General features: G+C 42.6%; 1 protein-coding gene across 1 annotated transcript; it reads right to left on the bottom strand.

Annotated features, from left to right (window-relative positions):
- Window positions 1-34: 34 nt before the first annotated feature.
- Window positions 35-8,568, bottom strand: nr2f6a (nuclear receptor subfamily 2, group F, member 6a). The gene is made up of 6 exons (XM_005721042.1): window positions 7,674-8,568; window positions 6,576-7,357; window positions 5,185-5,279; window positions 3,513-3,844; window positions 3,094-3,340; window positions 35-2,454 (listed from the first exon to the last, which is right to left on the bottom strand). The coding sequence occupies exons 2-6, from the start codon at window positions 6,842-6,844 to the stop codon at window positions 2,180-2,182; spliced, it is 1,218 nt and encodes a 405-aa protein (XP_005721099.1). The 5' UTR covers window positions 6,845-7,357; window positions 7,674-8,568; the 3' UTR covers window positions 35-2,179.
- Between the last annotated feature and the right edge of the window lie 8,170 nt (window positions 8,569-16,738).

Here is a 16,738-nt window from a genome sequence, read left to right as displayed (position 1 = left end):
TCATACAAAACTACTTTCAACAGCAAACTTGCAGTACATGTTGCAGTGTTTATTTGGCATTCTTCATACAGATGAAATTACAACACATTATTCAAGAAGTTAAAAAAAACCATAACAAAAGACACATCGTCATCGTTTGATTCTTTTAATAGCGTTGCCATACACATGAAATTTTAAATCTTAAGAACTCAGTAACACAAAGATAAGAAAACATTAACAATATTGTTCCCCTGCCTCTACGGCGTGGTTGTGTGAATTGTAGACTGAGGGAAGAATATGCAAAGAACTTCCAAAATGGCCCAGCGGCAAATCAAGAAGCAGGAGTTGCACCCTTCCTCTCTGGTTTCTTAAATTGCTAACTGCTGAATCGTGCTGAGTTTGGAGTGCGTTTTTTGTCATTTCCTTAAAAATACCTAAAATAGTCCTGATTTTGTAAACCCGCCTCTTGAAATACCCATGTGAGGTAAATTCATGTGGACCGGGGAATCCCATCTTCTTCTAACCCGACAGACCGTATAATCTTTTGGCATTGAATATCCTGCAAGCGCAGTCTTTTCACCAGATCCTCATCAATTACAACATCATTCACAAACAGCAGAGACACACTCAAGATGCTAAGAGATGAGAGCATGAACAGCTCTACGTCGTATTAGTTGTAATGGCATTCAGCTTCTTTCTTGACATCTCAACAGATGACAGAGGTATTTTCATGTAAATACAGGTAGGAAAAAAAAAAGAAGAAACATTTAGGAGCTACCATTGAAGGCAAATACTTTAATGTTTAAATGAAACTTTAATTACATAAAATAAAACAGTATCAACTTAGCAGAGATCCAAAATAACAGTTGAACATGCAGAAAAGACAAAAGCCGGGCTCAATATATATATGTACATATTTCAATACAGTTTTCGGGAGATCGTGATCTCCAGAAGCGTAAACTGGAATTTAACTGGTAGTGTCGATTATTTACTCTTAGAGCTGTTTTTGTCAAGCTAATTCTTGTTGTTTTAGAATCGTTTCAAACAGCTAAACTCAAGTAGGATTTAGACGTCAGTCTGCCGTTTCTCAGTGCATATGTGAAAAAAGAAAACAAATATATATTTATATATATATGTATATATAATAACAATGATGTTTGATCAAAATAACGCTGAACATTCAGCGAGTCAAAACGACTGAAAATCAATTTGGGGGATCTAAGACTCGTGTTACACAGGTGTCTCAAATTTGTACTGAAAAACAAGGCAGTTGTCAAAAAGAAGGCGGTTTCTGGTGAACAAAATTTACAGAGGTTTGTGTTTAGGAAATATCAGACTAAAGCATTCTGATGTCTAGTGAGGTATTAGTCCGCTCGCATCTTACTATGCCTTTTTTTTTATCTTCTTCAACTACACCACCAGTGAGCCCTGTGGATGAATTTAAATGCACTGTTTACTCGATGGTCAGGCAGTCACAAGTCGGCTCATCTCGTTTTCTGGGTGTGAGGACCATCTCGTAGGATGATATGATAGACTTTGGTGAATTTTCCTTGGTTTTATCTCCTTTCTGCTCCTTTTCAGGAGCTCCTTAGTGTCTTCCTCGTTGTTGAGGTAAGAGTTTCCCTTCAACAGTGAGGCGCACAGATTGATCCATAATAGTGATACTTCATCATCCTGTTGTCAGTTATTTGGTTAAAAAGGTCATTGTATCACAAATGGCGAGCCATGGAAAATGAGCCTGGTGTGGGAAACACTGCTCCTCCGATGTTTGTTGGCAGGACAGTTTTGTTCTCTAAATGTATTTCTAGTGGGGTGCTGCTGCCCTCTACATGAAACTGCAGAGTCTTTAGTCACTATGACATGTGGGTGGTGACATGACTGGCTGTGGTGGCCATATCGGAGCCCAGCGTGAGGAGCTGGTCTCCGGCCTGGGACCTGGCACCAGAACGACAGCACTGGCAACAAGACAGCTCCAGCTTGGCACTGGCTATGCTATTCTTCTACTCTCTTCTTCTGGAGGCCCATGTGGAGTCTGAGGGCTCGTTCATGAGGGGGAATTGAGCGGTTACAGTACAGTGCATATGATGGCCAGCTGGCGCTGCAGTTTGATAACCACACAGATGGATAGTGATGAGTCAGGAGGTTTCCTGTGGGTCCTTGTCGTCACTATTACCAGACGGAGACCTCGTCTGTCAGGGAGCTACTGTCCTGGGACATACGGCCAGCTGATTGAGTTTCCGGAGAGCTGCATGTCCCGGATCAGCGTCTCAATGGGTGTCTTTCCTATCAGGCGCATGAAAAAGAGCTGGGAGATGAGGCTGGCAGGAACGGCACGCAGGGCGGGCAGGCGCAGGAGGAGGCGGCCGAAGCGCTGAGGCTGACTCGGGTACTGCATCCTCTCGTACTCTGTCAGAGCCACCTGAGCCTTCTCCTGCAGAGACTCCACGTGTACTGGGTCTGTTAGACCACAGGCATCTAAGAGGGAGGAGGGAGGAGGCAGTTACTTAATAGTGTGGGCAGGTTACATAAAGAGTCGTGATGAGCCTAGAGGAAGGATGAAATCCCAGCAAATAATGTAATAAAACCTCCCAGAGGGAAACACGTGAAACCAGAGTGCTTCATCTATGGATGCTCTCAGGCCAAAAAATGATTTATAAGCCTCACTTAAAAAAAGTTTTACTTTAAATAATGATCGCTTTTAGAGGTGACAGTCGCTATAAACTATGTCTTTAAGGCAGACACTTATGTAAGACTTAAGTCAGGAAAAGCTCAGGGCTCATGCTGATCAATGGTGCTGCTAATTACAAAGCACTTAAAACATTACTGCATTTTCAATGACAAGCCAGGAGATGGTGCCATAGGAGGTAAATTGTTCGATGAATGCCTTGGACTAAGTGGCTTGTTAGTCTTCCAGCAGTTCTTTGTGTTTTTTCTCCATGAAAGAAGAAGAAGGGTCTTTTTTACAAGATAAAGCTGTTGGATGTTTGCCAGGCACCATCTAACTGTGAGGATTTGTACCATTCTTTTGTTGATCTAGCAGTGCTAAATGACAGCAGGTGAAGTCAACAAGCAAGACGTTTTCTGCTCTTACTAGCCACTCGAATCACTAATCACCTGGCGAGAACAGCGCGATGGCCTTGAGACAGCTGTACTCAGCAGAGTCCACCTGTAGCCTGGTCAGCTTGTCCACCTGGTCCTGGAACACCCTCACCTGATCCATGAAGGACACCACGCGCTCCGCAGACATGGGCGAGGAGTGGAAACCAGCTGCAGCCAACAGGGGCGCCATGTGGAGCGGCAGGGCAGACTGCGCCGCGCTGAGGATGAACAGCTCGCTCCAGCTCAGTCTCAGCAGGGCCACCTGAGGATTTAGTAGTGTCTCAATCAGTGACACCCCCCCTCAACACTTTAATGTCTACTCAGTTCATTCTGCTTATCTTTTACAGTTCCTGCAATATAATCTGATAAAGAGGGAAGAGTCTTTCAAAGTCAAAGCTGTATATGTGGCTTTTAATTAGAAATAATCCTCTAACCTGGTCGGACACAGGCAGCTCAGGGAAATAAGGGATGTTCCTCGCCCACTCCACTGTGCTGAAGAGTAACCGCGCAGCCAGTTCACAGATATTATCTATTCCCATAGCGTTATCAGGACCGGCCTGCTGGTTGTACTGGTGTCCGTAGCGACTGTTGGGGTAAGGCTCGGCTCTCAGGAGCTGGGAAATAAGTTCAGACACTGGCTGACCACCACCACTACCTCCATTGTTGTTGTTATAGAACTCGCCGCCTCCAAGGCCACTGGCGCCACCTATGGGTGTGATGGAGGGGCTGAGGCTCGGCTGAGGTGGGATGCGACCGCGTTGAACTGCTGTATTTTGGTTGGGGGACAAAGGGGAGGAGAGGAGAGGAAAGGAAAGGAAAGGAAAGGGTTTGGAGAAGAAAAGGGCAGAATAGAAAATTGCAAAAGACAAGGGGAGGTGATGGAGGGGATTTGGTTGAGAAGACCAAAGAGAAGAAAAGTTAAAACTGAATTCAGCCAGCAGTGCATTTCTGATTACCAAGCCTGACTCAATTAGGAAGCTATTCTCCAGCATTGAAAGCATGCACAATCAAGCTCAGCTCAAAGCAGGGTAGAAACCAGTAGAGATCTCTCCATTTGGGGATATTAATTCCCGGTATGAGCATCTGCCCTTTTCAAGCGTCCTTGATCAATATGCCCAATTCACACATACAGTAGGAATGCGGCTCACTAGCTGACTCTGACCTCTGACCTCTCAGTCAAGGTAGTGGAGCAAAGGGAATCTCTCTCGTTTTCTATAGGGACTCATAATGTGTGTAGTTAGCGTACTTTGTGATCTGTGATTGCAAGGAATAAACCAACTGAAGGGACACTGAGGGAGGATGTCTGTGCTTAGAATCTCCTAAATGTTGATGTCAGTTTTAAAAAGCCTAACAAATGTGTTTGTATACAACTATTTATTTATTTGTTTGTTGTTGTGTATCTGTCAGAGGGACATTTACTGATGGCCTCGCCTGATCCTCCACTTAGGGTGAAGTTCCCATATTGGATTCTTCTTGATTGAGCCAACAAGTCAGAGGATTTCTGTAGCTTCAACCAGAGGTTTAAGCCTCTGGGACGCAGGTGTCTTAGCCCTGTATCCCTCTCACTCACTGTTACGCAGGCACTAGATTAAGCCACTTAGTACATGGCATTGAGCTGACACGCATGGCTTGCTAAGCCATGATAGGACCTAGAGAACCATGTGTGGCATTCTCTGCACTACAGAGCACAGAAAAGGCAAGATCACACTAGCAGATAATTACTAATATACTTTAATGGGTTTTTATTCTTTTTTTTTAAAAAGTATCTGACGGAAATAACGAGAAGACTCTGATGCTTAGTGCTGAATGTCACTTATTCCCCCTTTTTTATATTGTAGTGGTTTACACATTTGCCTAACAAGCAGAAGATCCCCGGTTCTTTGGGGTTTACGTAGGGAAGGGTATCCAACATATAAATCAAATAAGCAGAGCTACCCACTGTGGCGACCCATTGTAAATACAAGAGCAGCTGAAAGTAGCCTCTTTTATTCATTCAGCTGAACTATTTCCACTATTGTGCAATTACAATCACAGCATTTGCCACAGTGTTTCTTATTCTTATAAAGTGAATGGATGGTAAAATAATTTGGGGAACAGGATAGTTACCTTCTTTGCGCATGCCAACACGGAAGCACTTCTTCAGGCGACAGTACTGGCACTGGTTCCTGTGGTGCTGGTCGATCTGACACTCTCTATTTGATCTGAGAATAAACCCGCCAAAAAAAGTCAATTAATGAATAATAAGTCATTAAATATTTGATTGTCTGGAAAAATGAAGTTGGCCTCATGTCATCGCAAGCAATTCTGCAGCACATGCGGCAGAGCAGCATTACAGATGCGTAAAGTTAATAAACATTTGCCTCACATCACACCTCTTACATACTGCATTTACATGTATTAAAATACATCGACCACACTGTCCTGTAATACAGTTAATAACGGTCAGCTTTACTGCGGGCGTCAGTTTGTGTGACATGTGATCAAAAGCGGCCAAACCTGATGACAAATGTAAGAAGAAACCCCATACAGCGAGTGGAAAAGCTGCTCTGCTCTGATGTGCAGCCATTATCTTCCTCTCAAAAAGAACAAACAAAAAATCTGATGAGCATAAAAGCTGTTTGCAGATTAGTGTCAACAGCCTGATGCCAGCACTTCCTTTTAACAGAGCTACTCAACATTAATATTGCATTATGAAACTAGATTTTCCACGAGGCTGCGCACAACATGATGGCGCCCAGAGAGCTGATGGCTACATGGTTCAGTCATGTAGCTTAACTGTATGTAGCTGTGTGCTGTGCACAACAGACGCTTTCATTATTATTCAAGTAAAATTGGCTAAAAATGTTATCACGGGCTAAATAAGTCAAATGAACAGCAAATAAATAAATAAATGATTGTAATTAATTAATGGATTCAGACAGTTTTTTGATCAGAAGTGAACAGAAATAATCTGAAGTGAGAATATCTGGCATGGCAAAGCATGCAAGCTGAAGAGCACGGAGAGTTTTTTAGATCGATTTAAAAAAAAAATGAAAATAATCACTAGTTTCAAAATTGTAATGGCGATCTAGTGAACACATATAATAAATATCAGCTACAAATAATAGCTGATTTGATTAGTAACGTTTCTGTTATTTTTGGGGAATAATTTAGTCAGAAAAAAAACAGATAATAGAGAAAATGTTCTTCCCACATGAAAGCAGTTTGTTTTGTGGCACTTAAAGTAGTACATCCAGTACAACAAGACAAAGAAATGCAGCGAGTCCTCACATTTAGGAAGTTTATATTTGCCAATAATAACTATTTTTTCAATATTTCATTTAGGCTACAATTTTTTTTTTAAAATAAAAAACCCCCCACATGGACGTATTTTTAACGATAACTAGTCTCATTTCCTCTTTCACCTTCCAGAATCCTGTATTAAGCGGGTTTCTCAACGCTGTGCGAGCTCAGCCCACCAATAAATCAAAAAATAACAATTACCCACAATGCCTCACCTGCAGGTGTAGCTGAGGTTGCGCCTGACGCTCCTCTTGAAGAAGCTCTTGCAGCCCTCGCAGGTGAACACTCCGTAGTGTTTCCCGCTGGATTTATCCCCGCACACCACGCAGTCCACCACGCAGGCCTTGTCATCTTCTCCGGCTTCCATGTCGCTGCCTCCCGCCTGGGGAGAACCGTCTTCCTCCTCCCCCCTCAGGTAGCCCTTGTCCCCCAGCCCGTTAGTGCCCCCATTGGGATCTCCCCAGCCCCCACTCACCATGGCCATCGCTTGGTTACCGAACCACCGCAGAGGAAAATGGGACAGGCAGCCAAGATTTCTGGTTGCTGTCAAGGTAACATAAATATCAAAAAAGTCCAGACTGTGTGTGGTGTGTTTTCCCCCACCTCTCCCTCTCTCAGTTGTTTATGAAGTCTCTGGGTTATTATACAAAAGAACAGAAAGAAAAACAATCCTTGGGGTTGATGGCAGATGTCAATGAGAGGGGGTTAAAAAAAAGGAGGGGGCTTTAAGCCTTTGAGTAGAAGTGTGTTTGGCAGGAGAACGAAATAAAAACAAGAGCGATCAGTCTCCTCCCACTCCACTATGACCTGGAAACAGTCTCAGTGTGGCAACTTTTAGTTTTGCATGCATTAGATTTCAGTGTCTTGTGTCTCTCGTGCTCTGTCTTTATCCAGCTCGTAGCCCCTGCCTGGTGTTTTCGTCCTCTTCTTCAGACCAGTTCCTGAGATGGTTAAGGGCAACGAGCACTGCCCAGGAAAATAGTCTCAGCCGAGGAACCTTACACAGGAAACACACATTAAGCGCACACCCTCCAAAATTAGAGCAAAACACAAAATCATTTGCAAGCAAACGGCACGAGGTGCAGAATCCCGTCTCGCGCTGCTCTGCATGCTCTTGTCCTCTCACACACGTACAGCCCTGTCTCTGTAGCAACAGTAATGGCTGAAAAAGGACCTCAGCATAGCTCGCCTCAGCACATGCCTGGAGAGCATTTCACCGCCCCTCTTAAAGTACCCCTAACACTGAATTTGCCCTTGCTAGTAGCAGCTATTCTGTGTATGTAGAGTCCTTTGAGAGAAAATGTCAAGCTTACCTTAGAGCAAACAGTAATGTGGTGTCTGTGGCTCCCCTCGCTGAAAAAGAAATCCTCTCGTCGCTCTAGAGATCTTCCTGAGAAGGCAGGCAACTCTTCTCTCCCTGCTGTAATCCTCTCAGCAGCAGCAGTAGCATTGTGACCCGTGATGGAGACATTCCACACTGAGCAAACCAAGTTAATGTCCACGCAGCAGCTGCAACACTTTCAGGTGGTCACGGCGGTCCTCAGAGCGATGTTGGGGGCAGCTGCAAAAGCAGCAGCGGTGGCAGCAGACCTGGCGACGTGGACTGCCTGCACTCACTTCCAAAATACACACCAGCAGATCCCCGGCACAAGGAAGTGATCTCTCTTCCTTGCTTGTTGTAGCTTGTTGTAGCTTCAGTTGTGACACAAGCCTCTGTGCTTCCTGCTTCCACAGAGAAAACCCAGAAAAACAAGAGAGCGTACAAGAGGGTGTCCGTGTGCTCAGCCCTCCATAGTTCCTGCGGTCGCTCTCCAGGCGCCTGTGCAGCCTTCTCCCTCCAGCCTTTTGTCAGTGCTTGTCCACCAAGAACTAATGACTTGCGGCCTAGCCCCTGTGTGCTGCTTTTCGCCTCTGTGTGTGTGTGTGAGAAGCTTTTCCCTATGGCTCAGGCGATCAGAAGGAGGGGGTTGCAGAGATGGGTGCTCCTCTCACCCCTCTGTCTCTCCCTCTCCGGCTTCACAGTCCACAAATCAGATTATGATTCAAGGAAATGGCTGAGCTCGACACACAGACTGAAATTCTCAGCATTTGCTTTTTTCCCCCCACCTTCTGTCTCTCTCTCTCCTCGACCCTCTTTCCTGTTGTCTGTTTTCCTCCAACGTATTTGTAAGTGTCTGTGTGTGTGTCTGTGTGTGTGTGTGTGTGTGTGTGTGTGTTTGAGAAAGAGAGATCAAGCAAAGCCGGAGAGAGAGAGAGAAGGAGGGAGGGGAGCAGGAGTGTATGCAGAGGGGGAGGGGGCTGTGTGTGTGTGTGTGTGTGTGCGCTCCCAGGGATTTGACACTGCTATTCAAGCCCTGTGGTTACCATGGTGCTGGCTGCCTTATATGGCCATTGGAGTCAAAGAGCAAAGAGAGTGGGCTGTGTAGGGCAGCGTGCGCACACAAACACACACACAGGAAGAATGTGGAGGATGTCTGTCTTCAGAGATGCAGAGAGCATGACCCCGAGGCCTCAAAAACCATCCCGACAAAACCAGATTACCCAGAAGCCCCACAACAAACACATGCAAGCCAATCTCCTGCTTCGCCTTTGTCTTTAAGAGCACCCTCAGATTCATGCTTTCATATCACAGTAAACTTTATTTTTTAAGAAGCCAAGCGAGGTAGCATCGAGGTGAACTTTAGTTCCCAGCGCAAAAGCGCACTGCGCCGTGAACGGTGCTCTTTGATCCCGCGTACATGCGAGCAGTTCTCCCGAGAACACTTTTATTGTGCTAGAAAATAGAGGTTACTATTTAATGGTCACTGCTCATTTCTCAGAGGTCCTCTGTTTTCAGCGCTTTGTTGCTGCACACGGTGTTTTGTGTCGGAGGTTACCCCGAGAGGTCAAGCTGACTTTCACGCCCCTTGCCACGCTAAAAGCCCGGGGTCAGATTCCGATAAAAGGGTTGGAGAGGAGGGACGACAACCTCGGATAAGAGCTTCAAGAGATAAGTGATGAATCTGCTTGTAAACTGCGCAGCTTCATGGGGGTCGCAGTCGAAGATATGGGTAGATGAAAGTGCCCTGAGAGATCCCATTATATGCAACTTGTCTTATCTAGAGATTGTGAAGGTATCTCCCCCCCAACCCCACCCTACTGACAAGCAGCTGGTTAGCCCCACCCCCATCTGCACTTTTATTGCATTCCTAAATCTAAATCCAGCTTTACCGCTCTCCCCCTGCAGAACACTGTGTGTATGTGTGTGTGTGTGTGTGTGTGTGTGTGATAGAGAAGCATTGTCCTAACCATTGTGCAGCTAATGGGTCATCAGAGGTTTGTGTGGGAGAGAGTGTGTGTTAATTTGAATGAAAGTCCCTTTAATTAGGCCTCTGTGCCTGCTTATTGTCACTTCTTGTGTTGAGAAAGATTAGGCTTGTCAAATAAAAGGCTGCTTGTAAAAGGAGTGTGTGTGGAGGGAGATGAGATACCCAGCAGGGCCGATAATCAATACTTTTTGTATCTGAAAAACAGTAAATTTAAAGAGTTCCCATTAATTGCCCTGTCGTTAGATGTCAGGAGATTTTCAATTTGGCATTGCAGGTCAGAGGATGTATTACAGGTTGATTTACGCAATTAAAAGAATGTTAAAACCATTTTTTTCTGAGTGTTTTGTGTAGCTTTATCGCATTATAAATAATGCTGTCAGTAATATTTTAGAGCTCTTGTGGATTCAAACCCCTGGATTCTGAACTTTTTAGTTTTTTTTCCCCTTTTTTTGGCCTTTATTTTGAGAGGTTAGTACAGGGAACAGGCAGGAAACAGGGAGAGAGTGAGAGGGGGATGTGACACACAGGAAGTGGTCTGACCTTCCTTAACAGCACCCAACTGCCCTTCTTGTATGCCATTATCCATGCAGGTTCAGCATTAGCGCACCAGATTGCTGCCACTGACATGTTCTGTCTTCAAAACATGTCAATGGCATCTTCCTAAACTCTCAGTTTTAAAAATGTCAATAATAAAATTGTCATTTACAGAACCCGAATAGCATTTCGCACACAACAGGTGTGACATTTAAGATCACTTTTTGCAGAAAACAATGAGAATATTTTACATTCTCGTCACTTCAACGCCAGCGTGTCTGTCCGCTTTAATGCTGCTACTGGGGGCAGCAGAGGTGTGACCTTTGGACTTGCAGGATGTGATCGCTCCCAGCGAGAAATCCAGAAATGCAAGACTGTGAAAAATATCTGTCAAGCAGCCAGAACAACAGATACAAACGTGCATACACATAAAATAGTGAAGTCTGACTATCTAATAGCAGTTTAAACATTTTGGAGATTCTCTTTAGGTCAACAGGGTCACGCTACTCAAAGTGCAAAATGCTCCCACTTATCAACAGTTTTAAGATAACAAAAATAGAGAAGTTTAAAAAAAAATGCTTTTTTTTATGTTCATTGCAAGAACGGCTCCCCTGCTACACTAGTTTAGTTGGAGAGCTGAGCTGTTTTTCTGTGATGTGTTCTTTTGCTGTTGAACAACTGATGGGTTAGCTCAGTTTCAAAGACTGCTAAAATAAAAGTAAAATGCAAATTGGCATGTTAACATATTGAACATAAATAAATGAAATAGAATATTGTTTTATTTGTCCAACCTTTTGAGCACTGCTTCTGTGTACAGTGGTCCGTTGCTATGATGCGGTTCACTTTTCGCGGCCTCGCTGTTTTGCGTATTTTATTTTTGCATGCTTTTTGTTTTGTTTTTGTTTACAGCACGTCCTGATCGGCTGCAGACCATTGTCAATCAATCTCCTCCATGCCATGTCTCCAGCTTGTCAAATTTACATAAATCTTCGATCGCTAGCAGTGTAACTCTGAAGTGCTGTACTTTATGTTTGTAAATGTTTTGCACCTTCAAAGGCACCTACAGTAGCACCCAAAAGGCAGAAGAGGATGCTAACCATCGCCGAAAAGATTGGACTTCTGGACATGCTAAAGGAAGGTAGAAGTTACCGTATTTTTCGGACCATAAGGCGCATTAAGCGAAACAAAACAGTCAGATAAGTCAAACTTTACTCAACTCATTCTTCTTGCTTCCTCTGCTCCCGTACCATTGATTCATTAATGTTGAATTCTGTGGCAGCTGCTCTATTCCCATCTTCTGGACCTGAAAACAAGGTTTGATCTTTTGTTTTATTCTATGATACTGGAAATATTTTTCTACTAAGATTTGAACTTTGAGGGTGTTTAAACAAGAGAGAAAAGTGTGAAAATGTTCATGCCTGTCTGAGAAAAGTGTACAAAGTGTGTAGTGAGGGGTTTTACAGCCTTAAAACATCTATAATAATTGTAAAAAATAAAGTTGGCTACTTCGCAGATTTCACCTATCGCAGGTTATTTTTACAACATAAACGAGGGACCTCTGTACACCTGTTACTTGTATTACACTTTTGATTGGTGTAAGAAAGTCAGTGAAAGTTTTGTTGAAGAAACAGAAAAAAAATCTAAATTGGCATCCATGAATAAAGTTATTATCTCTACATTTTGACTTAATATCTCAAAATTAGAGTAAGGGGCTTGAAAATTTGTCCTACGAATGGCAAATTTTTATATATTTTTTTTTCCAGTCCCATGAAAATCAAAACATTCCCACAGGCAGAAAAAGCTTCCATAGACATTCACATCAAGTGAAAGAGTCAAATGTTTCTGATGTTTGCCGAAAATTATGAATGTAGAGGTGATGCAAACAGTGAAAATCAGAGCATTTCAACTACACTACTTTTTTGATGAGTTCATACTCCGATATGACTGACAGCTGCCAGCAGGTAGATCCAGTCTTGCAACAACCAAGCAAAGGTTGGTCACCTGTAATAAACAGCACTTGTGATTTTTAGCCCAGTCTGTTCTTTAAAAAATAATGTGTGTGTGACAGAAATATCTATGAACGTCACCTCTCTGAGATGAGATACACAGATTAAAGGGAAAAAATAGCTTGAACTAATTTAACCCCTTTAAAATTTTAAGCACAGTCTAGATCAGCAAACCATTTCCCAGGGTCCCTCAATGTTGAGTTTTCACGCACCAACATCAGTAATTATAAATAATTAAACAATCGCACACCACAGCAGGCAAGCATGCATTAGTATGCACCACCATGATGATCTTATGTTTTCCATTTCCTCTGATATTACCTTGATGACGCTCTTTTATATATGTAAAAATGAAATTGAAAACAAAATAAAATCTATCATAAGAAGAAAAATGTAAGTGTGCTTTATTTAACAAAAAGTAATAGATTGTAACAGCACCAGCAGTCTGTAACATACTGAAGAATCTGAAGTACTCGGAGCATTGCAGTGCCTCGTACACGAACACTGTGTCTTTGTATAGCTGGCTGTGGCTTCTTTTACTGAGGTAAGAAATGTCCAAGTTTGTTACGGATCCGAGGAACCAAGTGAACAAGACACAGCTGAATCCTTTCTTCAAGGTTAAGCAGCCTGATTGGGGTCAGAGTTGGTGAATACATCAAATGCTGACAAGCAGCTGGTTAATAGAGGACATGGCTAGCTAAAAAGGCCTGTTAGTTGACTTTACAACCCCATCACTAGACGGAGGCTTTGTTTGCTTTAAAATCACATCTAAATATACACAGTTTTACATCTCTACGTTTACACATGCATGTAAATCTGGCAGGTCTTGATGCATGCACAATCATCCAGCTATGTAAATCCCAAAAGGTTGATTCAGTTCATGTGGACGTAACGTTTTCACGTATCCAGTGACTACAGTCCGAGACAGATTAAGTCACACTTGAACGAGTACCGAAACCTTTCTCCCACTGAAAACGCTACGGCCACATGAACTCAATCAACCTTTTGGGAAAAATCTGGCATGTTTTTATGTGGGCTCAAATATTTCATTTAAACTGTGCAAAAGTTTGACTTTTTCCTATACGTCTATCTACCTAAATGTCTCATTTCTATGGGATTATTGTCCATCTCTCAGGTTAGAGATGACTCTAGGTTATTCTCAGTAAATCATCTTATGCAATTCTAACATGAAACTAGTTTTCCAAGTCTTTAAACTCTGCTCAGAAAACCTATTTGTCAAATTTAAAATGATTGTTACTTTTTTGGCTTTAAGCTGCCAGCTTTCCTTTAAATTTAAGTTTACGGCGCAGTTAATTGAACCGTTTGCTTGTGTAGACAAGTTGAAACATGAATCACTACTGTTCGTTAACATTTTACCTATTTAAGTTAACCTTTAAATGTCTCATGTTAGGCCATCCCTCTCCCCGAGGCATCCCCACCAAACTCTAAACTGATCTAAACTGTGTGCTTTCAACTGCATCAACATATGGAAAGTAGGTCTTTACTTAAAAGCAGTCGTGAGGCGTCTGTGTAGCCTTTTTTTTTTTTTGCAGGGATGCTGTTTTCATCACGCTCTGATGGCCGTCAAATGTTTAGACTTGCAGTGACAGCTTCGCCCTGAGACCAGCTTGACCTCTGACCTTTGAGGAATGGACAAGCCTGGTAACAAAAACAGAAGCCTTTTGTGTGGGTCAAAGGGAAAACATCTGCTGTGCTGAAGACACAGAGAGAAGGAGGGGAGGGGGATTAACTCCCAGGTATTCATCATTTGGTCTTTTCAGTCACCTCAGATGAGAGGTGCTTGGTGGGAACGTGCAGAAAGCCACTGTACATTCCATCATTACAAGCGAAATCCCCCCCCCCTTCCTCCCGATAATTTCCCGTCTGCCTCATGGCTCAGCAGGAAAAAAATGATTAAAAAACATAGATAAATACAATATATATGAGGGGGAAATTTCTTTGATATGAATGCTCCAGTCTTTCTTATCACATAACCGCAGGAGGTGCTGGCCACAGCTATTCTTTCATTTTTTTTTTTTTTCTAAATTAAATTTGAGCCAGAATAAATGATCTGAGAGGATGGCACATCACAGGGCCTGTTGAGAAAATTCATTTCAGCAATTCTGTCTTTGATATCATCGCGCATTGTCGTGATAAATGAACGTCTGAATTTTTTAACCCCGCCGACGCGGTGCAGTGCCATTTAAATTCAGCTCAAGCTGGAGCGCAGACAACAAGAGCAGGTATTTCCTCTTTCTTTGTGCACAAACTCTGCACATGCCGTTATTTAGCACCACCTTGTTTATTTGCCTTTCCGCGGTCTGATGATTGACGAAGGCATGTACCACCTCTTTCCTTAAGTAAGCCACCCAATACTGCACATGTTCAACATAACTGCGCAATGTGCACATGAAACATCTCAAATCCTATGGTGTGATTCTGGGTGTCATCCAGGAGTTTTTATTAGGAAATAAGTTTGGGTTGTTTTTTTTTTGTTTTTTGTTGGGGCAGATAAAACAGTATGCCAGGTAGGTGGTCCAGGAAGCACTGGAGTAAAAAAGAAACATGTAAATTAGATGCCTTTCCAAATATTTGGTATTAAAGTGAAAGCTGGACATTTTAGGGAATTATCGAGCAGTTGCCAGGCAACCAGCGGAGCCTCCAGGAAGTTAGTGCTCCCAGCCGACACATAACACAAACCCCCTCCTGGTAAAACTGCAAATTGTTTATACACTTTGGTGTGTATGCATTAGAAAAATGAGATGTAACAATTTAATTTGTGACTGTTGAGAGCTGAGATGAGAACAGCCGTTGAAGTTTCATATCTGTCACATGAAGGCACCGACAGGGCAATGTTAGCCTAGCTTAGCATAAAAGCTGAAATCAGATCTGGATGTTCACAGGGACCAGCACGAAGACAGGAAGCTACTTCAGAAGTAGCTTTGTTTACATTTTTACATTTTATCTTTATCACATCTCTTCACTGGGCAGAAGAAAATCCATCAACACAATTAAAAAGAAAATTAACCGCTCGTACACTGAACCCACTTTATTTCTGTGGCATTTAAGTAGAAAGTAGATTATGTTAAAAGTGAGCCTTTTTTGCTATTGGCTGGATTATGTTACCTGTGGTCATAAGCAAGCCAACTTGTATCAAGACTATATGCTACACAAGAAAGCAAATCAGATTATTTTTCAGATTTTGCCTTGAACTTAAGAAAGTGTGAGGGAACAAGCATTTGCAACATTAAAACTATCTGCCTAAAGTTGTGCACATTTTTCCTGTGCTACAAGATGGTTCTGACACACGTGAACATGGACACGGGACCTCTTGGGGTGTTCTGTGGTGTGTGGATCCTCTGTGTTTGCGCTGGGAATTCCAGTCTGCTCTCAAGTGAAACTGGAGATGGAAATTTTGATTTGGGTGGGATATGGAGAATGTGGAGGCCAGCTCATCATCACAGACAGAATAAAAGATGACATAGCTTCTAGGTTTGAAAAAAAAAGTCAGTGTGCCTTAAAAGCCTTAAACCTGCATTCTCTCCAATGGCCAGCAGGAGGCGATTCCTTTGGATGCAAATCAAATTCCGCTTGTATAAGAGTCTTTGGCCCTCACCTTTTTTTGATCTATGACATTATTAAACATTTCCTTGATGGGTTATGAGCTGAATATTCTATTCAACATGATGTCAAACTAACAGTTAAGTCAATTTTGTGAATTTGGATCATTCTACGAGTCAGAATGAATGATAATCAGAGCACTTTGAATCATAAGCATAGAGTGTCCTCAGTCTGTATTTCAAATCACATTCAGTTTCAAAACACTGACAACAAAAATCCCCAGCTTGAGGCTTAATAACAGTACTTCACACATCAGCTGGTAACATCAGGACAGCAGTCATAAAACCATTTTTAGACAGGTGCTATGAAACTAAGTAACATCTCCATCAGTGATACACACAGCTGCTACACATTCTGATGTTCACATTTTTTTGGAGCACATTTTAAAAATTCAGCAGCACGTGCTGTATGAAAGAGTCAGTCCATCAAATATTAACTAAAAATCTGATCTAAATAACAAAAGCTGTTCATTAGTAAAACACAAATTTGTCCACAGCATTACAAAGAATTTATAAATCTGTGTCCAGCTCTTTAAATTGTCCTCATGTGTTGCAGTATTTTCACTGCTTTACTGTTCACGTCTGTTTTCTTCTCATCCACCTCTGATTTTGTGGCTAAATTTTGGACATATGTTTTGCTGTGAAATTGCAGCTTTTCAAATACTTTTTTTTTGTATATATGGAATGCTTTTTAAGAAATATCCATCCATTCGCTTCCGCTTATCCTTCTCAAGGTCACGGGGGTGCTGGAGCCGATCCCAGCTGTCATAGGGCGAGATGCACCCTGGACAGGTCGCCAGTCTGTTGCAGGGATAACACACAGGGACAGACAACCATTCGCGCTCACATTCACACCTATGGGCAATTTGGATTAATCAATTAACCTATCCTTGCATGTCTTTGGATTGTG

This window comes from Pundamilia nyererei, unplaced genomic scaffold (genome assembly GCF_000239375.1).
Source record: "Pundamilia nyererei isolate P.nyererei 1_Seehausen unplaced genomic scaffold, PunNye1.0 scaffold00004, whole genome shotgun sequence".
In the NCBI taxonomy this organism is placed as follows: domain Eukaryota; kingdom Metazoa; phylum Chordata; class Actinopteri; order Cichliformes; family Cichlidae; genus Pundamilia; species Pundamilia nyererei.
Note: the sequence above shows the minus strand (reverse complement) of the source record. Positions and strands in the feature narration are given on the sequence as shown.

Coding starts and splice junctions, on each gene's coding strand:
- nr2f6a (XM_005721042.1), bottom strand. CDS start 6,844: ATGGCCATGGTGAGTGGGGGCTGGGGAGATCCCAATGGGGGCACTAAC. Junction 5,280..6,575: donor AACCTCAGCTACACCTGCAG/GTGAGGCATTGT, acceptor GTTTATTCTCAG/ATCAAATAGAGAGTGTCAGA. Junction 2,455..3,093: donor CATCGCGCTGTTCTCGCCAG/GTGATTAGTGAT, acceptor CCTCCCTCTTAG/ATGCCTGTGGTCTAACAGAC.